Genomic DNA, 26,705 nt, shown 5'->3' on the forward strand with positions numbered 1-26,705 from the left:
TTACAACCCTACTCCAGCGTGACTCAAAATGGTCGGTTGCCACACAAGATACATAGTTATACTATTGAAGCTAGTGTCGTTTTTTAACTGATGATTTTGTGGCATTTGACATAAATTTAAATTATGTCATAATTGAAAATTAATGTATTTTTTAATTAAATTATAAGATTATATTATAAATCAAAAAATGGATAATTATGAATATTTTCCGATAATAATCCGTTTTCGATACATTACTTGTTTTTATGCACTTTCCAAACAATATATTAAATATAGAGAAATATTATCTAAAAACATTATTTAGATTTTACTTGAATGTGAATCTCTTTCTTTTTTTTTTTTTTTTTTTTGATCAATAAAAATTCCAATAAAAATGAGGATGGTACCAGAGATACCACAAAATTACACAAGAGGTGAGTGCTCGTTAGAGCACCAACCAGAGAAAGAGACATTTGACTCTACAATATGAAAAAGCTGGTTCCAACTCCACATATTTCCTATGATATTTTTTGCAATCTTGGACACCTCCACATTCTTATTCTCAAACCTACTATCATTTCTATATCTCCACAACATCCACACAGTATCAATCCATAAAGCTTTCAGAAAGGTCGTATTTTTCATACCTCTTCCCCCTCCTATGAAGGACTTGAAATGCTCCACCAATCTTTGTGGCTTCGTGGTTTCGATGCCGATCCACTGATGAATGTGATCCCACACACGGTCTACCTTCGGGCAATGGAGTAAGGAATGATCAACCGTTTCCTCCCTCGTCACGCACGCATTACACCACTTTTCTTCATCCGGAATCGGTACTTTCCTTTTGAGTAAGTTATCACAGGTTGGTAACCTATTACAAAGTGCTCTCCATGCTGTCACTTTAGCCTTATGTGGTGCCGGAGCCGTCCACAGTTGCTTGCTTTCTTCTTTGAAGACCGCGGGCCGCTCTCCTTCTGCCTTCGCGCACTCCGCATATGCCTCTTTGGTCGAAAAGATTCCTTCCGCTGCGGTCTTCCAGTTCCATCCATCCTGTTTGCCAAGACAAGGAGAAAAAGCACCAATCAAAATCATCATATTATCCTCCATCTCCTTTTCCCTCCCCCTCAATTCCCTTCTCCACTTAATATCCCACTCCCACCCTTCGTCCGTCCATTTCCCCGACCCCTCCACACTGTTAGTTTTTAAGAGACAAAGGTTGAAAAGCCTCGGATAAAGAAACTTGAGAGGTCTGCTCCCAACCCACGCCTCCCCCCAGAAACTAACCTCCTTCCCGTTCCCTACCACCCTTTGGATGTTGCCGTTAAACCACTTCTCACTCTCCCCCCCTCCCCTCCCTACAATTTTGGACCACCACCCCTTCATCCCGCCTCGTTTCTCCACCTTCCACACCCCCCCCTCCCCTACTGTCAGTTCCCCATACAATGAGCGAATGACTCTTGCCCACAACGCCTCCTTCTCCTCCAAATACCTCCACATCCATTTGAACACCAGAACCTTATTGAACCACTCAATGTTTCTAAAACCCAGACCTCCTTGAGACTTATCCACACACAAATCTTTCCATTTGAACCAAGCAATGGATCTGGAGACCCCGTCTCCCCCCCACAGGAATTTCCCAAACGCTGCATTAAGCTTATTAATCACCGCTTTAGGAATGAAGGTGAAAGAGAGTTGAAACACTGGAATGGCTTGCAAAACAGACTTCACAAGGACTATTCGTCCTGCTAACGATAACGATTTCTTCTTCCATCCTCTAATTTTCTTCATCACTTTTTCCTCCAAGAAACTCCAATCAACGCTACTGTTCATTCGCCCTCCGACCTTTATACCAAGGTAATTGAAAGGAAGAGAGCCCTCCTTACAATCAAGCAAAACGGCCCATCTTGTCAATGAGGCACTTTGGACTCCGACCCCCATCAAACTACTCTTGTCAAAGTTAATTTTCAGCCCGGCCAAAAATTGAAAAAGCAGTAGAATCCTCTTAATGGTGATCACGTTGCCCTCATCCGCTGTGAGCATAAAAATCGTATCATCCGCATATTGCAGGTGCGACACCTGAATTTTCTCCATCCCCACAACAGCCGGCCTCACCATCTGTTTCTCTGTTGCTCGCTCCATCAGTGCGTTAAGCCCTTCGGCGATAATTAAAAAGAGAAAAGGCGACAACGGATCCCCCTGTCGAAGACCACGTTCCATCTTGAAATCCCCTGTGGATGATCCATTCACCAGAACACTCCCCGACGCCGATTCAAGACATCCCTTCATCCACCTCCGCCATTTATGGTTGAAGTTCATCTGCCCAAGTAGAACATCTAAGAAATCCCATTGCACGGAGTCATAAGCTTTAGCAAAATCGATCTTGAAGAAAAGTCTACCGATCTTCTTTTTCTTTGCTTCCGCGATTGCTTCGTTAAGAATCACCACTCCGTCAAGAATGTACCGTCCTTTAATGAAAGCACTCTGATTATCCGAGATAATGGACCCCATCACCCCCTTTAACCTTCCAACCAAGGTTTTTGCGATGATTTTGTATAAACTGTTGATCAAGGAGATTGGTCGGAACTCATCCAACTTCTCCGCCCCATCCTTCTTCGGGATAAGCACGATGAACGACGTGTTACTCCCCTTGGGAATCTTCCCATTCTCGTGAAATTCCTTCAAGATTTGATGGAGATCTTCCTTAACCGTATCCCAAGCACTTTTCCAAAAGCTGAAGTTAAACCCATCTGGACCCGGGCTCTTATCGGTACCACAACTCCACACCGCCTCCTTAATCTCCTCCATCTCGAACCCTCTGCACAGCCACTCCCGCTGTTCATCGGACAGTTTCTTTTTTAGGAAGTCAATGGGCATTTTTGGCAATTGCCTAGACTTTCTTTTGAAAAAATCAGCGAAGTGATCCCTAACCTTGGTTTTGACCTCCCCTGGATTAGACACCCACTGCCCCCCGAAATACAAACCCACAATGGCATTCTTTTTTCGTCTTCCCTTAATTGCTCGGTGGAAGAATCCGGTGTTAAGATCGCCACTCTTGAGCCATCGCACCTTGGCCTGCTGTTGTAGAACTCTTTGTTTGTCCTTCAACTGGAGGAATAGGTTCGCTTGAACCTCATTCCTACGGATGATCTCATGCTCCTCCATCCCCCGCTCTTCATCTTTCTGATCGAGGTCTTGGAGTTCGGCCTTCATCTTGTGAATCCTCTCATCAATATTCCCAAAGGTGGTTTTATTCCAACCTTTCAACTCCATCTTTAACTTCTTCAATTTTTCACTGACCACAAAGCACCTCCAGCCCGGCAATCCGTTGTCATTCCACACATTCCTAACCCGTTGTTCGAAATCCGGATGCGACGCCCACACGTTTAGAAAACGGAAAGGCCTCGGACCCCAATCTTCAACCTTAGACATCAGCAAAATGGGGCAATGATCCGAAATAGAACGTTGAAGACCACGCCCGATGGACCCCTCCCACTGTCGCAACCAAGAGTCGTTGACCAGAAACCTATCAAGTTTACTCTTGCACTTGCCATTCGGTTTGTACCAGGTGAATTTGCGTCCTTGGCATCTGATTTCCGTGAGACCACTATCACAAATAAATCCATCGAAGATCCTAGCTTCAGCTGCCCCAAACGAATTCCCAGCACCTACTCTTTCTTCCCTCTTCCGAACCGCGTTAAAATCCCCCATCACACAAACTCCACAATATTCATTCTGTTCCACAACAGTTTTGATAACATCCCATAACCTTGCTTTTTCTTCCGACCCTGCAGGTGCATAAACGTTAATAATACAGCACCCAAAATCATCTTGAATCCATTTTCCGTTGACAATCACCGCCCCGCTGACCTCCCACTTGCTAGACATTTGGAAAACTTCTTTGTTCCAAGCACAAACCATCCCCCCTGACCTCCCTTCAGAGTTTCGAAAAGCAAGGTCAAAATTGTCTGTTCCCCACCAAAAGTTGCATAAAGAGGAATTGAAATCAACTATTTTTGTTTCTTGAAGACAACAAAAATCAATCTTTTGCAATTTAATAATATCACCAACGTCTTTCTGCTTCGCCAAACTCCCAAGTCCCCTAATATTGTATGACAAAAGATTCATAGAGACTTACTAGTTTTGCTCCCAGCTTCTTCACTCGCGACCCCTTCCACCTGAGCTTTAATTTGTTTAGCCATCTCCTGGTCTGGAACTTGGCTTGAGAAGCCTAAATCTTTCCCTAATTTCCAAATTTCTAAGCTTTCTGATTCCAAATTTGAAATGAAATTATTAAAGAATCTCCCGTTGTTCGGAGCTATAATACAATATCTTTAATAATAATGAAATAGGCAGATTCAATTTTAACTCCAGCAACATATTTTATTATATAGCAAAAAAGAATATTTAAAAGATATTTTAATTAGTATATTCTTGATTAATATGTGGAGTATAATTTATTGTAATTAATGCAAAACAAATAATAATAATAATTATAATTATAATAATAATTATTATTATTATTTATTTATTTATAATTTGAGCAATTTGACAAGACTTTCAACACATAAATATTCAAATAAATCGTCTCAAAAAATGAATTACTACTTCTTAATAAATCTAATTTAATGAATTTACTCGTAATTAAATTTTGAAATTCCAAATAAGAATGTCTGTGTATTTTGGGTAGATTGATACAACATTCAACATGTATATATTAAAATTAATCAACCAATTTTTTATTATTATTATTATTATTTTACTTGGGGGGAAGCGATGGGGTTTCATCCTTAGACCTCACTGTTCGCAGACAGGAGGTCGCACTGCTTGGTATCCCCTTGGGATAATTAATCAACCAAATTAAATAGCCAAATTTAATTTTTCAAATGGGACTAGGCAGCCGCCAATTAGCTAGCTCGAGCACATTGAGAAATTTGACCGGCTACCTAGTTGGATAGATTATTTAAAAATAAAAAATAAAAAAAATTGAGAGAATAGTTGGATAGATTAATTAACAAATATATTTGCTAAATTTATTGGAAATACGTAAAAAAAAATTGATAAATAAAATAAATCCACATTTAATTAAATCACATATCGAAAATCCAATACTCAATTGGACAAATCTGGACAAACTCGTGAGTCTTCTAGCTCTACCGCTGGGGTCTTGCACAAATCAAATATCCTAGCAGCAATGTTCCACCTATACTCGGTGACGTGGCCATGACCCCATTCAATGGAGGGTGAATCGGCAATAAGCCGCTCTACTTGCATGCAACAGAATACGCCGCAACTAACATTGTCTGCCTGATTAAACTGCATCGTCGGTGCAGCTACCCTCAAAGTAAATTCCAATATACGGAGTAGTATTTAGGAAATGGAGAAAAAAGTAATTAGGTAAGAGTTAAAAATAATTATGAAATCTCCACAAAAGGATAAAATCTTACGAACAAATCAGTGTCACAGATGATGGTGTTATCAGAGTCAACACTCTGTAATAGAACATTCTTGGCGATCACCCTAACCCTCAACGCCAACATGTACAAATCAATAGCCTGCATCAAACTAAATATATAAGAATTCAATCGTGAAAGAGTAATTTATAACAAACACAATGCAAAAAAATAAACAAGTTTTGTACCCCTATCGCCAAATCTTTGCTCTGGTCCACGACATCTGCAAAAAAATCATACTCGAGGGAGTTGCCATCGCTCTCCTTAAGGACCATCGCCATCACTCGCCCTCCTTAAGCAGCATCGGACATATACTTTGCAAACCTTGTTTGTAGCGTTGGCGAAAGTGGACGTGGAGCCGCATTGCTCACGTACGGTGGCAACAAAGCAGCTGTGGGTCGTTGCTCCTCAACGCCAGCTTCTATTGTTTCAGATAAGTGTTGCAACGCACTCACAAAATCCGAATTCTTCTTTGCTACGTCGTCCCAGTATTCCGCGGTGAGGTCTTTGGATACGAGGCTGGCTATTTTGAGAATTGCGAGAGGAAGACCATCACAGTTCTCAGCAATTTTCATCCCACTTCTCCTCAGATCAAAAGGGCAGTTATCTTCTTCAATAAACACCTTTTGACAAATAAGCTTCCAGCTTTCTTCTTTACTTATAAAATGGGATAAAACAGTGTTGTCATTACCTGTAAAATTGTTGAAGTCTTCTTTGATTTTACGTACCTGGATTGAGATTCAATACACGGAAAATAAATTGAAATGTTTTTATATTTTTATATTTATATAAAATTGATACCAATTCAATTATTATATTTATAAGGGTTAATTGCCCATAAAATACTGAACTTTCATCTAATTCTGGTTTTGCATACAAACTTTAAACTGTGGCCTGATTAAATACTAAACTTTAATTTTATCTGATTTTGCTACTAATTTAAATTCTGGCGAAATTTCGTCCAAATTCCGTGCCATTATTTGACACGTAGTTGGTAAAATAATAGTTTTTTATTTAATTTCTTATTAATAAAAAAAAGAACACAAAGCAAATAACCAAAATTGTCAATAACTTAATATATCAAATCAAATAATAATTATTTTTAGTTGAATTAATTAATTGAATAAATTCAATAAAAATATTCTCGTGCATTATAGAGGAATTAGTAGATGTTTTACACATTCATGCATCAAAGGGGCTTTCTGATCACCACATGCCTGTTTCCTCAAAGACTTGATAGAAAAGATAATTAACATCGAATGCATCTGAACATGTCATAAGCTTGCCTAAAGCCACAAACAGAATGAAGGATGCTGTTATCAATAAGTCAAAACACTCAAAACAACAAAAAAGAAAGAAAAAAGAAAACAAGTAGAATAAGAAAATGGAGAAGCTGATACCAACTATTGTATAAGGAATGAATAGAGGCATGTACTTGACTACTTGTTTCTAAAGAAGTAATAATTTACCACATCTGAAATGCATACTATGAATAACATGTCCAATGTAGCAGCTACAAGTTTGTCAATATTGATGACATGAAAGAAAATAATGTTTATAAATTAAAGATCCCTCAAACAACACATTGAAATAGTGACAAGAAAACAGAATAGATGCCCTTAACTTAACCACACGAGGCTGTTCCTATGCACTGCATACTCGGCGAAATTAGCAAAAACAGGTACATCGATGGAGTGGATTTCATCTGCACCAAGATTGTAGTAATAGCAAAAGCAACGAATCCCCCTGAAAACAAACACCAACACCTCCGGATATTTAACCCAGCCAACTATCTGAAGGTCATCCTGACTCTCCAAAGCAAACTGTTGGATTCTACACTTATGAGCTCTCAGGTCAATGTTGCGCGACAGCTTTCTCCATTCCCCAGTTTCCGGTTTCATCTCCCAAACTTGCCACAACAAATGTTCATACTCAATCAACAGAGAGAGATACCTCCCTGTTGAAAGATAACAATACGAGTGCCTCCTCTTGTCATAATCTGGAGGAAAAATGGGGACATGAATCTCTCTCATAACTTCACTCTCCACATTCAATGTCATGATACGAGTCCTTTCTAAAAGCCAGAGCATAAATCCTTGAATGATTAACGGAGTCTGAAGGATGCTAATTGATTTAGCAATGGCGACACTTCTCCAAGTCTTGTCGACTCCAACAGTTAATATAGCACATTTATGTATCCTATCAACAATATATGTTAGGACCACTTTATACTCCATGGAAGCTGCAGCATAAGCTATCCCGAGGAAACCAGACTCTCCTCCAACAGGCAATGGAGGGAGGCTGAAGCGACACTTTGTAGCGGGATTCACAATAAACGCAGCAAACTTTCCACAGAACTCTAACCCCACAGTCAAACCATTACAACTAGAGACATGTCGGAACCTGATTACGTAACCTAAATTAGATACTTCAATTCGGCCTTGTGTTGTTGCAGTTATAAAAATTTGGTCATCCGAGGAATGTGAGAGAAGAAGTCCATAACTAGTATGGTTAAGGTGCGCGTACACGAAAGGTTTGAAATGGATTAGATGGTACCATCTGCGACACACCAGCCTTACATTGGCGTAAAGATCATCAGCTGAGAGACGTACCAGGATTTCTATCAACAGCTCCTCGAACAGAGACTCTATGCTTGTCGGATTCACCTTTTTACACCTCCTAAAAGAGTAAGGGCGAGTTCGAACACTCTGCAAATAACAAAATAATCAATCGCTACAGCTTTAAACTATTGCTCAAAATTCTGATTTCATTTAATTCAACAATTCATATCCGATCCAATTTCTTCTTCTTTACTTACCGGAAACTGAACCCCAATCAGCGAGCCTTCACTGCACCGGCGGGGCCGCGGTGGCGGTGGAAGACTATCCATTTGCAACAATTCTATTTTCCCGCCAAAACTTAATTTGATTTTTTTTTTTTGGTCTCTCTTTTGTATGTGTTGAGTTGTGTGCGTGTGTTTTGAAGAAGAACAAGAAGAAGAAATTGATCTGAGCCATTGAATTCCAGTTGGGCTTGTAAACTTTTAAGATGGGCCGATTTTCTTTAAACGAAAAAGGGACTCGGCTGCAGATTTATTTATTTGTTGGGCTTTGTTTTATTTAAAATATTGGACCATGTGTTTTTATTTATTTAGTTATCTAAGCTCAATTAGTTTATTAAGTAGACTTTATATTTGAGCTTGATTAATTATTTTACTAAAGTATAATTGCATAATAATAATAATATTTATTATGTGCATATATTAAGTGTGATTACTTGTTATATTAATTGAGCATGAAAGAAATTTGCATTAATATTTTACTAATAGGATCATTTATGATTAAAGTTTGTTTTTCATAAATCCAATTTTCAAAGAAAAATCGACTAAGGATGTTGTCGGTGCTTTTTGTTCAAAAAAAATTAGTTTTCATTATTTATTTATTAAATTTTGAAAATCCGGTTAAGTGAATCATAGAATGTTTAAGCAATTCACTATGATTTAAGATTAGATTCATGGTACTTATTAAGATTATAGATTTCTTGTAGGCTTTGTGGGTCGTGAGTGAGGACTAGCGTTGCTATTCCGATTCAAAGTTAAGAATAAATGACAGACATTGCAAATGTTTCAATGAAATGCAAACTGTTCATCGGATAAAATATTTTTGTGCACCCACTCTATTTAATGCTCGCATAAGTTAATCGATCGAGATTCTTTCTATTGTCTACGAAATCACATCAACAATTCTACTCCATTATTCTATTTCTGATGACTGCCGTTTCCAATTAACACTCAAAATAAGAGTATTTCCAACCAAATGTATTGTGAAATAGAAGGAAGTTCCATTAATGAGATGAGAAATTGAGAAACACTGGGAAAAGCCACAAGGATTCACAACAGCATATTTCGCTTACTGATCATTAAAAAAAAAAAAAAAAAAAAAAAAAATCATATTAATTCCTCCGAACTCAGCTGAATCCAGTCACATCCAACTCTACAGCAATTGCTTCAAAATGCATCCAATATAAGAAAGTTTAGAATATAAACTAACAATCCATTTGAATCACCATGGCTTCTTTAGCTAGCTCAAGGCCTTTCCCAACTTCATCAACATGGAACAAAGCTTCATCTTTTTCTGCCTTCCACATATATCTTTGTGATGTGTTCTTCGACAATCTCATCACAATAAGGCTTAACGCATCTGTCTAAAAATCTATCCTCTGTTAACGTAACAACACGTGAAAGTGATGGCCACTTTTCAATCAGACTCCTACTTTCCAAAAGTCTAAGTATTTGCAATCGCGGCTCAATCCTCTTCTTCATACTGTACCCGAGGGCTGCTGGACAAGTGACAATGCTGGATATATCGTACTTACCGGTAGCAAGCAGAAGCTCTGTGACATTCTTCATTTTCTTCCCAGATAGTGAGAAAACCAATGGTTGCTTCCTAAATATTGTGAGTATATCATCATCAGAAAATCCCAAATCGCGGAGCGTTTGCACCTTGACTTCCCACATCCCTTCACTCGTATGAGTGAAAAGATTCACAGCTTGGATAAAAACGCTTGAAGTCCAAGGGACCCCAAATTCTATAGCCCTGACTACAGATTTCTGCATAATATCCGGCTTGACCACGAAACATCTCGGGCGAAGATGGAGAAAATGAAGGATATGCACCATTGGTATGCTATAGCTCTTCAAGATTTCCATATTTGGCATTAAGGTTTTCTCCAAATCGGCTGACAGAAACCAGCTGCATCGTTTCAAAAGTCTGGCCACATCATGATCGGATCCCAGCAAGCACTTTAGCATCGATAATTTGGGAATGATATTATTCTCATAATTTAAATGTAAAATAGTCGTATGTTCGGATATTATCTTGGCAATCTCCTCGGGGGAAAGGCCCAAACTCTGGAATACCTTCAATTTGAAATTAATGCTCTCAATGGTAAACCCTAGAATTCGAGAATCATATGACGACTTTCTGCAGCTGAGTAGCCGTAAAGCTATTCTCTTTGAGGAATGACACTACTGAATCAGCTCCTATGGGGCTACTAGCTTTAGGTAAACCCGATGAAGCTATTGAAGCTAATTCAGGAGGAAATTGGTGTTTGTTGAGCAATAGATCGTAGATTTCAGGGCTAGGGATTGGCTTTTTCACCCTCCAAGTGGAGAAGAAATGGATTGACGGGAAGAGATGAGCATTGGAGTTGCAGAGAAATGAATTAGGGTTTACAAATAAACAGGAGAGATTCCTGCGTGCAACTGCAATCATGTTTTAATAGAAATAAAAGATGTGTTGGGAAATGATGAACGACTTGCCTGCAAAATGGATGGAATCAAAGCTTCTGGATTGAGGGTTTCTGAAGCAGCGGCATCGCCATGGCAGGGAAGGGAGAGCTTAGTTTCAATATCACTTTCACCTCTCTCACTTACTCATCGATATATTAATATTGAAATACATATTGTACATTCTTAAGTCAAAACAGCCCTTTTGCCTCCGTATTTTCGATGAGGGTTATTTACCGTAAAATATTTATAGTTTGCTAATTTTTTATTTATAACATAATTTTATAATTTAATTTAAAAATATATTAATTTTTAATTTTTTTTACTTGATATTAATTTTGGGTAAAGTATCAAATAAGTCTCTGACATAGTAGCGCTTATCACGTTTACCTCCCTATAGTTCAAGTTGGGCCAATTAAACCCTCATAGTACCTAAAATCGAATAAGTGAGCCCTCGCCTCTAACGGCCATATAACGCCGTCTGTCTTTAATTTTTTTTTAATTTTATTAAGTGGGCCCCACCAGTTTTTAATTTCTTCCATTCTACAAATATTTTCACTCCTCTCTCTCTGCGCTCCAACGTAACAAACAACCAACCTCTCATCCACCACTCTTAATTCCTTTCAATTTCATAAATCTTTTCTTTTTCTTCTTCCTTATGAGAAGATTATCACTGCTCCAATTTCAAACGCGTCATCACAAGACACCACCGTTTCGCAGGTGCGCCGCGAAGATGGCCTCTGTCGCCGCCGCCACAGGAAGATAGTGGTGGTGATGGGCCCCACGGGCTGCGACAAGACCAAGCTCTCCATCGACTTGGCGTCGAGATTCTTCCGATCATCGGAGATCGTCAACTCTGACAAAATCCAAATCCACCGTGGCCTCGACATCACCACTAACAAAATCCCTCCCCGCGACCGGGAGAACGTCCCCCACCACCTCCTGGGCCAGTTCGACTCATCCGAGTCGCACCCCGAGTTCACCCCCTCCGACTTCCGCCTCGTCCGAGTCGCACCCCGAGTTCATCTACGCATTGCTGGCGGAGAAATTCGACCCCGCGTCGGACGCGTTCACCGTGTGCAGGGGGCTGAGGTACAGTACAAGTGTTGCTTCATCTGGGTGAACGTGTCGTCGGCGGTGCTGGCGGAGCATCTGGTGCGGCGGGTGGACGACATGCTGGGGTCGGGGATGTTCAAGGAGCTGGCCGAGTATTTCGGCGGCTGCGAGTGGGACTCGGTGAGTCGGCGCGGACTGCGACTGCGGGGCCCACTTAATAAAATTAAAAAAAAAGATTAAAAGCAGGCGACGTTATATGGCCGTTAGAGGCGATGGCTCGCTTATTCGATTTTAGGTACTATGAGGGTTTAATTGGCCCAACTTGGACTATAGGGAGGTAAACGTGATAAGGGCTACTATGTCAGGGGCTTATTTGATACTTAACCCATTAATTTTTAATTTAATCACAATTTAAACATAATTTGAATTTCTGTCAAATAAAATTTTAATTGGCAATCGAAACTCTAGCGTGACTCAATATGGTCGGTTGCCACACAAGACACAATTACTCTAATGAAAATGGTGTCGTTTTTTAATTGTTGATTTTGTGGCATTTTACAGAAATTCAAATTATGTCATAATTGGAATTACTTGAAAATTTATGTATTTTTAATTAAATTATAAAATCATACATAAAACACATACAATTCCTTTAATAAAAGAAAAGTTATGAATTTGATACCACGCCGCTGCAGCGGCGGCCGCCGTCGAACGCCTCCCTCAGACCTCCTCCCGGCTCCCTCTATATATTCGGCGGTGACACGATCACAAGTCGCGTCCCCACATCTAATCCCGATACCCCAGACACCACCTCTCATTCCTGATATTCTGGTGACCGCAGCCGCAAGGCTGCCATCGCCGCACCCGATTTTCGACGACTGTGCCGCCACCATGGTCCTGAAACCCCTCGCTGAGAATCCGACGACACCACGACGGATCTCCCTCTCTCTTGAGCTTCGATGAAGTGGCAGCGAAAAGCCACCACTTCGCCTCACATCTCTCACCACTCCTCCGTCCACCGACTAATTGTGGAGCCAATGCAGTCAATGACTAACGAAGCGAGCGGTTGGATGGTCTCCAAAGTTGAGCCTTGCATTATTGGATAATTGTAATCATTTCCTCCTATCTCTCCCATCAGAACCAATGACTTTTGGAAATACTTCTTCCCATCTGATGTGAATGATAATGATTTTTCATTGCTTTGGAGAAATTTTACTTGCATTTGAAACTTCATACTGTAGATCCTGATTAGGAATGAATTTTGTTCATACCTGGAATTGTGGCCAGAAATCGTGAAATTAACCCCCTGCGCGATGGAGATCGGAACAGTAGCCTCCCCAAAACTCCACTACCGCTGAACCTAATGCAAAGGGTGTAATTGAGCTATTTTTAATACTTCGGGGGCCTATTTGCACACACATTGAGTAAGAAGAGTTATACTCTATAGGGGCTACCAGTACAAGGGTGCATCTGCACCTTTTCCCAAAACATAATAATACAACATAAGAAAATGATAATCTACTCCAATAAGCGATGTTTTTGTATATGTAGATCCAATAAAATAAAAAGAAAACTATTCATATATGTATATTCAATTATAACTTTCAATATTCATATCTATATGTATATTTCTATATTTCTATTGTGATTTTGAATTTTAATATCGTTAAATTTGAAACGATCATTTTTTGAGAATAATTGCATGTAGACAGGACCACTACACACACAAAGATGAAAAAACTAACCGCACACATGCAAAATTGAACCCAAGACCTCTCACAAATGAGAGTTTTTGGATGCCTCAACTTTGCCATTTGAGTTAGACCTCATTGCCGATATTTAGTTTTAATTAGTTGTTTGTTTTTTGATTGATTAATTATAATTAGTTGTTAGTTGATATATAGTTGAGTTTTATTACTTTTGTGTATTGAGAATTTTTTTTTCAAATTAATTGATAAAGTATTTAATTATTTTGATTAAATTAATTAATCAAGTTTGGCTTAGTTGGTCACGTTTTTATTAATATAAGGTATTGAAGAATTGCATCTATATTTGGTACTTGATTAAATTTAATGATTCTGTGTGAACTGATTTGTTTGATTAGTATTTTTTTTAGGGCAATTAGTGTGTTTAAAACTATGCAATAGAGAAAAACACATTTGATCATTTTGAATAAACCTATATAATTGGAGATTGGGTTCTTGCCAGTATATATATAGGAATGTATGAATTGCGAAAAATAATTTTTTTTTTGCTACTTATGGGATTCGAACTCAGGACCATGAATTCATCCAATAAGGTGATGAATCAACCATAGTTCTTGATGATCTAAATACTGAAAATTGTTCTTATTTTATATTTTAAAAAGTGTTTTTATTTTAACTCACCCCTATATATATAGGGACTGGTATAAATTATAATAATGTGAGAATTTATTGTTAACGAGTGATGGTAAAGTATGACATTTGAAAATCAAATTAGATTAATCAGATCAATTCAGTTGATTTTTAAGTTAGTTCAATCGGCCTAAACCCTTAACCCTCAATCTTATTGGACTGTCAAACTATTTGTTTATGTCATTCAAATTTGAATTTTTCCTAACCACTTCTTTGTTCAATCTATCTAGAACAATTCATAGATTTCTAATTAAATTGATATGAAGTTAGAATGTGTATTCACAAATTTTATGTATACAAGAAAACATTCTAATTTTTTTTATGAAGTATATTTTTTTTGTATTCTTTGTATAACTTTAATGCGTATATAATTTATTTTATTTAATCAAGCTCTCATCATGCCCACTCCCAAACTTTTAGATTTTTTTTATAAAAAAATAAATTTAATTATTATTTACACTAACATATATAATTAATTTGTTTAAATAGTTTCTATATTTAAATCAATTAATCAACTTAATTTAGTATCAATTAATAGATTTTCAATTTTAATTTTAATAATTTGTGCAGATGATTGTGTATTTTTATATTTAAAGGTAATTAATTTAAATATAAAACTAGCACGGATCTTACAAGTGTATATATTCGCATGCGTGTGGGTATATATTAAAATATGGTAGTCAAATTAGATGTATATGATTCTAATATAATTTGTGTAATTAAATTAACTTATTCTATATAGAATGTTATAATATTCATGAATTTTAAAATATTATTTTTAAATTTTTCTCACCCTATTCATAGTGTTAGAATTTGAAAGTTCATTTTATCTATATAATAGCAGAGTGATAAAAAAAATTATTTTCCCACCTAAACTACAGTTGTAAATTCTATTTTTTTGGGCAACATCATTTAATTTTTTTGGTTTGAAATTTTAATTATTTGTTGGCTGAATTTGATCAAATTTATTCGTCCATTTATTAATATAATGTGTGTTTATTATATCAGCTTTAATTTTGTCATGTCATTTTTGATTTGGTGAAATTAAAATTAATGACAAATTTCGGAATTGACTAAAGTTTATGTATTAGCATTACAACTTTATAGAGTTGGAAAAATACCAAAATTCACTAATAGTTTGTGGATTTACAGCCAATTAATGTCTCCAAAAATATGTTGTGAAATACTGATCTATAAAAAGTAATTAAAAGTTCCAAAAACTCTTTCTACACTAATAGAAAATTTGAAAGAAAAAATATGTAGGTATTTTGGTAAAAACTTTAAAGAGATAATAGTGTTCATTAGATAAAAAAAGTTTTGTCAAAATCTTGATCATTCATTTGATAAGGCTCCAACTATAAAATAATTTCATCTTCATTTTAATGCTACTATTTTTGTTAGAACTATTTTAAATAATATATAAAACTTATAAAATTTTAGTTTTTAAATATAATATTTTAAAAAATATAGATTATAATAGAATAAGGCATATTGCGACGCATATTGCGTGGGTGGTAGACTAGTGGCCTGTAGAAAGAGGCTCACTGGATCCATCCTCGTTCTGTTCATCAGTTGCAATATTCTCCAAATTATTCTCATTGGGTGCACGCTTACCAAGTTTAGGCTTAGCATGATACTGTCCAGATGTTGATGTTGCATTATTCCTCTTTGTACCACGTTTAGGCTTAGAATCATAATGTTCTAATGTTGCAAGCTCATCGGTTGCAACATTATCTGCATTCTCCTCATTGGGTGCAAGCCTATGACGTTTAGGGTTAGGATGATACTGTCCAGATGTTGATGTTGCAACAGAAACATAATTGTTCCTCTTTTCACCACGTTTAGGCTTTGCAACATGATGCTCAAGATGTTCATCCTGGTCAGATGGCGAAGGGTTATTTGAATTCGCAACATGATGCTCAACATGTTCATCCTGCCAGATGGCGAAGGGTTATTTGAATTCGCAACATGATGCTCATGATGTTCATCCTGCTCAGATGGCGAAGGGTTATTTGAATTCTGAAGAGCAATCTTTTTGTAACGACCCAACTTCCCAAACAAAAGAAATAAGAAAATATTGTGATATGAGTTGATCAATATTGAAGATTTAAAGATTAGGTAACTGTATTTGAAGAGATTAATACAATAAAGATAAAATAAAATAAATGAATGGGCATTAAGTGACATAATCGATTAACAATCATTCAACGTTCCAGGAGCGCATAAGTTTAGTTTCGTGACTCTGATCATAATAGAAGATGGCTTCACTAATTGAAATACGAATTAACGAGATAATATTTTACCATATAATAGAAGTTCTTAGTTTAGGAGATTGAAAGACAAGATAGCAAGCTAGTCATTTAGCGAAAGCAAAAGACAGCGTGGAACCCTAGCCTCAGCTCCGTCTGCACCAACCGAACAACCTGAAAATATTTGAAAATAATTTGGGCTGAGTACTAGTGTACTCAGTGAACAGGAGTTTACAAGATATTTTATGAAATAATTAAATAGTGCAGTTTATCCAATATCATAATCATAACTCAGAAGGTTTTGAAAATAGAAAATCCACTTCTAAGCATGACAAAACATTTTTCACGTTGAGGGCCCCATGTAACGTTGAGGCAGCCCTTCGCCAAATTGAACTTGGCCCTCTTCACGTGTGACCCATTGATTACATATCTTCACCCACTCATTGTTCAAGTACATCTATTACAATGTAGTATTTAGGAAATAGGAAAAAAGTAATTAGGTAATATTCCTTTCGTCTCAACTTTTAGTATTCATTTAAGAGGATCACGAGTTTTAATAAAGTGATTGAATGTGTTGTGAGTGGAATAAATGTCCCACTTTTACGTGAGTGCTAAATTAATTAAAGTGAAGTAAGGACCCACCTACTTTCACTAAAAATATAAATGGATACTAGAATATGGAACGACCAAAAAAGAAAAGTTGGATACTAAAAACTGGGATAGAGGGACTAGTTAAAAGTAATTATGAGTTTACCGTGAAAAGATAAAATCTTACAAATAAATCAGTGTCACAGACCAGGGGCGGAGCTACAGCTTAGGGTAGTGAGGCAATTGCCCCTCCTAAAAAAATTAGTAGTACCATGTATATATATGTATACTTATAAAAATATATATATCTTTGCCCCACCAAAAAATTGAGCAAAAAGGGGGCAACCACGTGACATTGCAGATGAGACTTAATCAAATTTGATTCTTTTTTTTTTTTGTTATATACCTTATATATGGATTGGAGAGAGAAGATAAAAATAAATAAAAAAAAAGATATATAGGAAAGAGAAATCATTGTTATCTTTTTCCACACGTTTCCTTGTATCAAAAGGAAATATCAAATGGTATTCTCTCCCTATGAATTACCGTATTTTTAGTTTTTCACTCTCAATTTTGTTCTGTCTCTGTCGTCTGTCTTCTGCTGTCTGCTGAACGAAAAAAATATATTCATCATCAAATTGAGAATTCTTCTATTTGCCATCTTCACAATTGATTTTTCAACTTGAGGATTACAAGGTATACAAAATCAACTATTTTAAATACTTTTTTTTTTGTTATTATATAGTATTGTTAATTTTTTTAATTAATTTGTCATCAAATAGGAATGGACAAATTTATTATCAGAAAATCATCAAATACGAATGAAGAGGCAAGTCAAAGAGAAAAAGCTCCTCAAGAACAAATTCCTGCCACTGCTTCAAAGAAACCTCGAGTTGAAATCAATTTAGATGATGTCCCATCAGATCCTGGGTTGAGGAAAAAGTTTTCATCTTATGATCCGAATGATCGAGAAAAAGTAAGAAGAGCTTACTTGCAAAAAGGGCCATGTCAACCTCGCAATCATAATTTTCCACAAAGAATGATTGGTAAGGTTTCAAGAAGATTTTGCTCATCTTGATTTAATGAATTTCAGAATTGGTTAGAGTATAGTGTGAACAAGTGTCGCAGCCCGATATAGCCAGTGATAGCGTATACCAAGTATCGTACGACTAATAAAAGAAATAGTGAAAGAAGTAGAAATACATCTTGTTTTAGCGGAAGCAATTGCAAACTTTACTCATTTTCAAGAAAGATGTTAAGACTAAAATAATTACTAGCTTGGGTGAAACATAATAAGCAGTTGAAACTTAGCAAGGGTTTGAGAAATATTTTCCCTTAGGGGATATTACAGACCAACAATATAAATAAAGAGGTTCATCAGAGTTGTGCAGCGATGCGTTACTATATGTGTGAAGACATATAGCAGGGAGTATAAAATCTTATAGAGTCAAGATAATAAGATAAACATGAGATATAGGAAGACACTGTCAACTGACAATTCCAACAGCTTTCACCCATCCACGCGCCAAGCCAGACCTGCACATTTAGAAATATATGCAGGGCTGAGTACCAAAAAGCACTCAGTGGACTCATGCCGGAAATAATTGAAATCTTGCTCTTAGAGCTATATGTCAATCTTGCCCTTTTCAACGCATCAACAGGATTTAACTGAGATTTAAAAATACCTGTTCATGTTTTTCTGTCATAAACTCATATGCATCATAATAATATCATTAGTCTGCAGACATTATATACTGGGTATGTGCCAACTATGATAACTCATATAATATATATATATACTAGGTGAAGAGAAGGAGGCCTCCTTCAAATCACCGTGACCGGTCGACTAGAGACGACTCACGATCACCTCTGTGCACTAACCTTTACTGTCATCTGGATCAGTTAAAGGCCGATATCTTGCTTCATGATCATAGTCATGTCTTTCATAGAGGCAACATACCATACTTCTTTCTCATCAATAATAAATATGGCAAGATGACAATTTTCATACTATGCATCAATAATGCTTCAACATGCTTCATTTTCATAATACTCATCAATAATGCTTCATCATGCTTCATTTTCATAATACTTTGCATTTGAACTCATTATCATGGTAGCTAGCCATAATAGAGTTAGAATAAAGCCCACCTGTCTCAGGAGTCGATGACGTAACGCTCGGGGTCGTACTAACGCCGGCCGTCACTCGAACCTTTAGTGGCGCACGTGTTTAGATTGCCATGAGACAAAATAAACTCTAGTTAGAAACTCATCTAACTCATATCTCATACTTAAGCTTAAACTTTCATCATGTGCTTAATCTCATCTTATAACTTCTCCACTATTTACCCAACTGGACTTCCCAATATAATCGGATATCTTATCCAATTAAAGGACTCTCAATCCTAGGTAAATAGCATTCAAAAATCACTTAATCATACATGCTTCAAATAATCACTTATTTCACATAATATGCATATAACTTATCTTAATAATCAAATGACTTAAAAGTCATTATATGAACTTGAAATCTTTTTCTTTGTGGAGAAAATCCCAAATATTCATATAAGCCTTGAAAAATATTTATAAACTTTCTAGTAGCATTTTCATGCCATAATATGATGTATAATTCCACCAAAACTCTTTTAAAAACTCTTAACACAAAATCAAGGTGAAATTTTCGGACCTTCCAGTTTACCATTCTGTTCTGTCTCGACTTTAACGAATAAACTGCTTTGACTCAGGAATCTCCTGGATTCGAGACTTATACCGATGAAAAGCTCCTTGAGTCTAGTTTCATTTTAAAAAAAATAGACTGAAAAACTCCAAGCGGTTTAGGAGATATGGGTGTTTTCCCACAGTCTACCAGATTCGGCAGTTTGGCACGACTGGAAGTTAGGATTTTTAAAAATTAGCAAACGTTGTCCAAATGCTTTGAAATTTTACATGAGTCTGTATAACACTTATATATTTCTGCCATAAAAGTTTTGGAGGTTGAATATTTTTGAAAGTCACTGAAAAGTGTGACTCCACAGACTGCCTTCTTAAATTCTCGGCGGAAATGTGCAGTAAAAGTTTTATATTTTAAAAAGGTAGTAAATCAAGTCCAAATGACTTGAAATTTTACCAGAGCTTACAAGACTCATGTATGTACACACCATAAAATTTTGAAGATTTTTGGACGAGGGAAACCTCGTCGACTCAACAGTTCCAGAACGTAAGAAAATTCCCGAAATGGCCGAATTTATAACATATACACATATCATCATAGATTCATGCTTTCACCATCATTCTCATGCATTTTCTTACTAAGAACTTATCATGCTTCACTTATCATAACATATATCCCTTTCAAGGGTTCTCAAGAAACATATCTCTTCCTCTCATGTATCTAACATGGAGAGGTGTATGAGCACATGAAGGTAGTGGAAAGTTGAAAGAATTCATCATGCTCTCTTTTATCAAGATTTTCGAGAATTACAAGAGTAGAGAGGGGACTATCATGCTTCAATATACTTCAATATACATGCTTATACATCAAGGAAAATATATATTTAACATAAGAGGAGGATTGAGGTTGCTACCAACAAGATCAATGGAGGTGGAGTAGAAGATGATGCGTAGGCCTCTTGGAGCTTGTGCTTGAAGATTGAAGTACACTTGATAGCTTGGTGTGAGGGTAGCACTTTTGGCTTCCTTAATCCTTTCCAAAAATGGTGAAACAAGGAGAGAAGTGTGGTGGAGTGAGGAGGGGAGGGGGGCTGCCGAAGGGAGTAAAAAAAAGGAGGGAGGGAAGCTTGCTTTGATGAGCTTTGATGAGATGATGTGATGGAGTGATTTGCTTCATTAATGTGTATCTTGCAATAACTAGGATGATAAATGTTGAGGATGTCATCCTATTAATGGTGTAGGAGAGTGAGAAGAGAGAAGGAGAGAAGAGAGAGGGGAGAGAGCCGAGCATGAGGGGGAGAGAGGGAGATTGTGCATGTGCATGTGTGATCTTGGCTATTAATGCATAATCTTGTAGTAAATGTGTGAGAGCTTGAAGTGTGGAGGATGTTTGCTAGATAGAGTAGGCATTAGAAAGGTTACTATGCATGCATGTGTGCTTCATTTAAGGTGGAGAAAGAATGAAGTAATGAGGGAGAGAAGAGAGAAGAGAGAGAGCTGCGTGAGGGAGAGAAACCGAGAGAGAAAGGGTGAGAGAGATTGAGAGAGGTCGAGAGATAGAGAGAGTGAGAGAGATCGAGAGATAGAGAGAGTGAGAGAGGAAAAGAGATGTATCTATATATATATATATACATCTATATATATATATATACTTGAATAATTAAAACTCTTATTAGTATGTGGGAAAATATATCTCATGAAAAATATACCTCAATTATGATATAACTAATATCATAATTACAATGCTTCAAATAAATCATATGTGAATATTCTACCACGTAAAATATTAATATCACATAGATATCTCAATAAAATATAGGGCGAAGATAGGCTTCTCCATAATAGGATTTATAAAGCCCGAGAAAATAATCTTGCCGCCTATTAAACTCTCAAAAATCTTATCTCATTTATTCGCCCATGTGCATTATTCCACTAGCTATTATTTAATAGCTCAAAATAAATACGAGCTAGGGCATAAAATAGCTTCTCAAAATACGGGGTGTTACATCCTTACCCCCTTAAAGAAAATTTCGTCCCGAAATTTGAAATCTCACCTTCGGGAAACAATTCTGGATATTTCTCCTTCATTTTATCCTCCAATTCCCAAGTTGCTTCTTCTTGCCCGTGATGTCTCCATTGTATTTTGACCAGGGCAATTGACTTATTTCTCAACTGTTGGATCTTTCTATCCAACACAACTTCGGGTCTTTCCTCGTATTTCAGGTCTGGTTCGAGGGATATATCCTCTCGATGAATAACATGCTTCGGGTCAAACACGTATTTTCTCAATTGCGACACGTGAAAGACATTGTGAACGTTCGCGAAATTTGGAGGTAACGCGAGTCTATAGGCAACAGGGCCTACTCTTTCTAATATCTCGTATGGGCCTATAAATCTAGGCTTGAGCTTTCCTTTTATACCGAAGCGGTGAATCCCTCGAGAAGGGGAAACTTTTAAAAAGACTTTACTTCCCACTTCAAACTGAATCTCTGTGCGTCTAGTGTCGGCATAAGATTTTTGGCGATCTTGAGCTTCTTTAATTCGTTGCCGAATTTGTCTCACAGTTGTGATCATCTCTTCCACTGCGTCAGGGCCTAACACTTTTCTTTCTCCTACTTCATCCCAGTAAAGCGGAGATCTACATTTTCTTCCATAGAGGGCTTCATATGGTGCCATGTTAATAGTCGTTTGGAAACTATTATTGTAGGCAAACTCAATCAGGGGTAACACTTGTTCCCATTGAGCTCCTCTATCTAACACTACAGTCCGAATCATCTCTTCCAAAACTTGTATAGTTCTTTCGGACTGCCCATCCGTCTGTGGATGAAAAGCTGTGCTAAAATTCAACTTAGTACCCAATTCTCTGTGTAAGCTCATCCAAAATCGTGAGGTGAATTTTGTATCTCTATCGGAGGTAATCGTCATTGGAACTCCGTGCAAACGTACTATCTCACGAATGTATATTTGAGCTAACTTTTCAGATCCATGCGTAATAGGAATCGGTATGAAGTGAGCACTTTTTGTCAATCTATCTATAATCACCCAAACGGCGGTATTCCCTCTATTCGACTTTGGCAAAGCAGTGACAAAGTCCATGGCAATGTGGTCCCATTTCCACTTTGGGATTTCTAACGGTTGTAATTTGCCATAAGGTCGTTGGTGCAACGCCTTCACTTGCTGACAAGCTAAACATCGTTCTACAAACGAAGCTATGTCTCGCTTCATGCCTTCCCACCAAAATCTTGCTTTCAAATCTTGGTACATCTTTGTACCTCCCGGATGTGCTGCGTAAGGCGTGTCATGAGCCTCGCTCATGATTTCATTTCTTAATTTCTCATCATTGGGTACACAGATTCTTCCCTCAAACATCAATGCATTATCCGCTGCTTCTTGGTATGACTCAAGCTTCTCGGTACGGATTTTCACTCGCAATCCTTCCAATTTTTCATCCTCTCTTTGCATACTAACAATCCTTGATCTTAGATCGGGGGTAACACTGAGTGTCGCCATGATCAAATCTGTGGTTTGCGGTGGAAATACCACTTCCAACCTTAACCTTTCGAATTCCTTAACCAAGTCATTCTCCTTGGTTAGGATACATCCTAACTTGCCTCGTTCCATTCTACTCAAGGCATCTGCCACGACGTTGGCTTTGCCTGGATGGTAATTGATTCCACAATCATAGTCCTTGACTAATTCTAGCCATCTTCTTTGTCTCATATTCAGATCCTTCTGTTCAAAGAAATATTTGAGACTCTTATGGTCGGTGTAAATTTCACACCTTACTCCATAAAGGTGGTGTCTCCAAATTTTCAATGCGTGCACTACTGCTGCTAGCTCTAGGTCATGTGTCGGGTAATTTGTTTCGTGTGGCCTAAGCTGTCGCGAGGCATAAGCTATTACCTTTCCCTCTTGCATCAGCACACAACCTAGTCCTTTCTTTGATGCGTCCGTATAGATAGTATATTCCTTGTTTGCTTCTGGGACGGCTAGTACTGGGGCGGTGGTCAACCTCTTCTTCAATTCTTGAAAGCTTTGCTCGCATTCGTCTGTCCACAAGAATTTGACTTCTTTCTTGAGCAGATGAGTTATAGGCTTGGCTATTTTGGAGAAATCTTGTATAAAATGACGGTAGTAGCCTGCTAATCCTAGGAAGCTACGAATCTCATGAGGTGTCGTTGGTGATCTCCATTCTTGCACTGCTTGAACCTTGGCAGGATCCACTTTGATTCCTGCAGCTGAAATGACGTGGCCTAAGAAATTGACTTCTCGTAGCCAAAACTCACATTTGCTATACTTAGCATAAAGCTTTTCAGCTCTTAGCTTTTCTAGCACAGTTCTGAGGTGCTCTTCATGATCCTTCTCATTCTTTGAGTAAATCAAGATGTCGTCTATGAATACCAACACGAATTGATCTAAGTATTCGTGAAACACTCGATTCATGAGATCCATGAATACGGCGGGGGCATTTGTTAATCCAAAAGGCATCACTATGAACTCATAGTGTCCGTATCTTGTGCGGAATGCTGTCTTTGGAATATCCTCAGGTCGTATCTTCAATTGGTGATACCCTGTCCTTAAATCTATCTTTGAGAAAGCGCGTGCTCCTCGAAGTTGATCAAACAAATCGTCTATACGTGGCAAAGGATACTTGTTCTTTAGGGTCACCTTGTTCAATTCCCGATAATCGATGCACAATCTTAAACTTCCATCTTTCTTTTTGACAAACAGGACCGGTGCTCCCCAAGGCGAAGCACTGGGTCGAATGAATCCCATATCCAACAACTCTTGTAGTTGCAACTTCAGTTCTTGCAATTCTGTTGGTGCCATCCTATATGGTGCTTTGGATATTGGTGCTGCTCCGGGCTCCAAATCGATCGTGAATTCCAATTGTCGGTTCGGGGGTAGACCTGGTAGAATATCGGGGAAAACGTCTTGATACTCCCGCACTATAGGTACATCTTCAATCTTTACTTGTGCTTCCTCTTCTTGGTTCAAGTATACTAGATATGCTGTCGCGCCCTTTTCTTTTAGTATCTTGTTCGCTTGTACTGCAGAGATGATAGGTGTCTTCTTCCATTTTCTATTGATGGCATAAAAACATGTAGGTTCCACGCCTGGTGGCTGGAATGATATCCGTCTCTGCTCGCACTGTATCACCGCATGGTGTTCTGCTAACCAGTCCATTCCCAAAATGATGTCTGTGGTCCACATGCGCAAAAGTCTCAACGTCTTAGCCTTAAGCTTAAGAGGTCCTAATTCGAATTCCAAGTTAGGACACACATGTGTAACAGTGGTGAACTTCCCTAAGGGAGTGGCTACCCTTAAGTGTAGTTGGGCTGGTTCTATATTCAGCTCTAACGTATCCACACAGGTATATGAGATGAAAGAATGTGATGCTCCCGTATCAAAGAGAATAACAATGGGTACACCTTTCAGTTCCCCAATACCTGTTAGGTTTCCTTGATTCTTATCCTGATTCTTCTGATTGATAGCATACATCCTTTGATATTGCTGTGGTCTTCCTGCTTGCGGTGCAGGTAGCTGCTTATGAGGCTGATTTGGGCGGCGAAAAGGTTGTTGCTGTAGTGGTTGAGGTAGAGGGAGAATTCCTTCCATTGCCCTGAGTTGTGGGGTTGGAAACTGATTGGGTCTTCCTCCACTCATCCCTTGCTGTCGGTTGGGGCACTGGCTCGAGTAATGCCCTGGTTTTCCACAAGTGAAACAATTTGGGTTTCCAGCTTTGCACACTCCTGTGTGTAACCTGTTGCACTTAGGACAAGGGGATATCCCTTGGTGTCCGGGGTGTGAGGTCGCTGGTCCACCATAAAAAGACTTATCACCCTTCACGAAGGGAGGCTGGACATTCTGGCCTTGCCATGGCTTCTTGCCGTCATTTCTGTGATTATCCCATTTGCGTTTTCCTTTCTGTCCTTGATTAGAGTAGGGAGTGTTCGATACTTGCGTATACTGAGCTGCTGGAGGCGCTGGTGCGTGTGTTGCTTTCTCCGGTTGCATTGCTAGCTCCATATCTAGAGCTCTGTTCAAGGCCTCGGCGTAGGAAAGTGCCGTTTGACTAGCCAATACAACTCTTATCTCTTGTCGCAGTCCGGCGCAAAACAACTCGGACATCTTCTCATCCGTATCCACTCTATACGGTGCATAGCGGGCCAGATCGCAGAATAGTCGATCGTACTCCACTACAGTTTTATTCCCTTGCCTTAAGGTGGTAAACTCCATCTCCTTCTTTTTCCTATAGCTTCTGGGTATAAACTTTTCACACAGGGCAATCTTAAAAAGATCCCAAGTGAGTTCGTCTAACTGCTCTGGGGCCATAGTTTTCTGCTTTGCTTCCCACCAATAGTCGGAGGTTCCTTTCAACTGGTAAGACACGCACATAAGACGTTCTGCGTCATTGCATCTCAGAAATCGAAAGATTCGTTCCATAGCACGAATCCATTCTTCCGTTTCAGCAGGGTCTCCCGTGCCTGCGAAAGTCGGTGGGTTCTGTCTTAAGAAAAGTTCTTCCACTCTCCTATCATGAGGTGGAGGCGGCGGCGTAGGATCTCTGGGTTCTTCCTCATTCTCGGGTGTATCTCTGTTCACTCTTCGTGGAGGCATTATGACAATCTACAAGTTTGGGTCAAAAGATAAGTTTCTCTATGTGACAAGGCTCATCGTACTCTAGTCTTATAGCTGAGTAATGCACAACATATCATGCATCTCGTATATATATACATATATATACATTATCACATAGAAAATACTCAATGCCTCAAAGTACTCTGCTTTCAATCAATGATATCAAATAGACAATTACTTCATAACAATGCATATAAAAAAAAAGTAATCTCATTACTCATTTCATCAAAACTGGCCGCTTTGGCCCATCATATATATACCGTGAAAATTGCCTCAGCGAGGACTTCTTTTGTACAAAATGTATACTATGATCTATAACTGCTATAGGTCAGTACAAAGTACTACTCTGTTAAAGACCTAGCTACTGCATCAGTACTGCGTCTATGTA

The 26,705-nt window shown here is 38.1% G+C and overlaps 4 protein-coding genes across 4 annotated transcripts; 1 reads left to right on the forward strand and 3 right to left on the reverse strand.

Annotated features, from left to right (window-relative positions):
• Nucleotides 1-6,963: 6,963 nt before the first annotated feature.
• LOC130999242 (uncharacterized) lies at nt 6,964-8,398 on the reverse strand. The gene is made up of 2 exons (XM_057924755.1): nt 8,248-8,398; nt 6,964-8,137 (listed from the first exon to the last, which is right to left on the reverse strand). The coding sequence occupies exons 1-2, from the start codon at nt 8,317-8,319 to the stop codon at nt 7,049-7,051; spliced, it is 1,161 nt and encodes a 386-aa protein (XP_057780738.1). The 5' UTR covers nt 8,320-8,398; the 3' UTR covers nt 6,964-7,048.
• A 966-nt stretch (nt 8,399-9,364) lies between these two features.
• Nucleotides 9,365-10,881, reverse strand: LOC130999244 (uncharacterized). The gene has a single exon (XM_057924756.1). It carries the CDS (start codon nt 10,237-10,239, stop codon nt 9,553-9,555), a length of 687 nt encoding a protein of 228 aa, XP_057780739.1. The 5' UTR covers nt 10,240-10,881; the 3' UTR covers nt 9,365-9,552.
• On the forward strand, nt 10,757-13,130 carry LOC130998700 (adenylate isopentenyltransferase 1, chloroplastic-like). Its single transcript, XM_057924112.1, has 3 exons — nt 10,757-10,831; nt 11,383-11,952; nt 13,014-13,130. Exons 1-3 carry the CDS (start codon nt 10,757-10,759, stop codon nt 13,128-13,130), a joined length of 762 nt encoding a protein of 253 aa, XP_057780095.1.
• Nucleotides 13,131-15,687: 2,557 nt separating this feature from the next.
• On the reverse strand, nt 15,688-26,296 carry LOC130998701 (uncharacterized). The gene is made up of 3 exons (XM_057924113.1): nt 24,433-26,296; nt 23,579-23,928; nt 15,688-16,101 (listed from the first exon to the last, which is right to left on the reverse strand). Exons 1-3 carry the CDS (start codon nt 26,294-26,296, stop codon nt 15,688-15,690), a joined length of 2,628 nt encoding a protein of 875 aa, XP_057780096.1.
• Nucleotides 26,297-26,705: the final 409 nt, after the last annotated feature.

The sequence above is a fragment of the Salvia miltiorrhiza genome, chromosome 8 (genome assembly GCF_028751815.1).
Source record: "Salvia miltiorrhiza cultivar Shanhuang (shh) chromosome 8, IMPLAD_Smil_shh, whole genome shotgun sequence".
Lineage (NCBI taxonomy): Eukaryota > Viridiplantae > Streptophyta > Magnoliopsida > Lamiales > Lamiaceae > Salvia > Salvia miltiorrhiza.

Coding starts and splice junctions, on each gene's coding strand:
- LOC130999242 (XM_057924755.1), bottom strand. CDS start 8,319: ATGGATAGTCTTCCACCGCCACCGCGGCCCCGCCGGTGCAGTGAAGGC. Junction 8,138..8,247: donor TGATTGGGGTTCAGTTTCCG/GTAAGTAAAGAA, acceptor TGTTATTTGCAG/AGTGTTCGAACTCGCCCTTA.
- LOC130999244 (XM_057924756.1), bottom strand. CDS start 10,239: ATGCTAAAGTGCTTGCTGGGATCCGATCATGATGTGGCCAGACTTTTG.
- LOC130998700 (XM_057924112.1), top strand. CDS start 10,757: ATGGATGGAATCAAAGCTTCTGGATTGAGGGTTTCTGAAGCAGCGGCA. Junction 10,832..11,382: donor GGCAGGGAAGGGAGAGCTTA/GTTTCAATATCA, acceptor CCTTATGAGAAG/ATTATCACTGCTCCAATTTC. Junction 11,953..13,013: donor GCGGCTGCGAGTGGGACTCG/GTGAGTCGGCGC, acceptor TTCATACTGTAG/ATCCTGATTAGGAATGAATT.
- LOC130998701 (XM_057924113.1), bottom strand. CDS start 26,296: ATGCCTCCACGAAGAGTGAACAGAGATACACCCGAGAATGAGGAAGAA. Junction 23,929..24,432: donor TATGGGATTCATTCGACCCA/GTGCTTCGCCTT, acceptor TCAATTTCTTAG/GCCACGTCATTTCAGCTGCA. Junction 16,102..23,578: donor TGCTGATGCAAGAGGGAAAG/GTAATAGCTTAT, acceptor GCCATCTGGCAG/GATGAACATGTTGAGCATCA.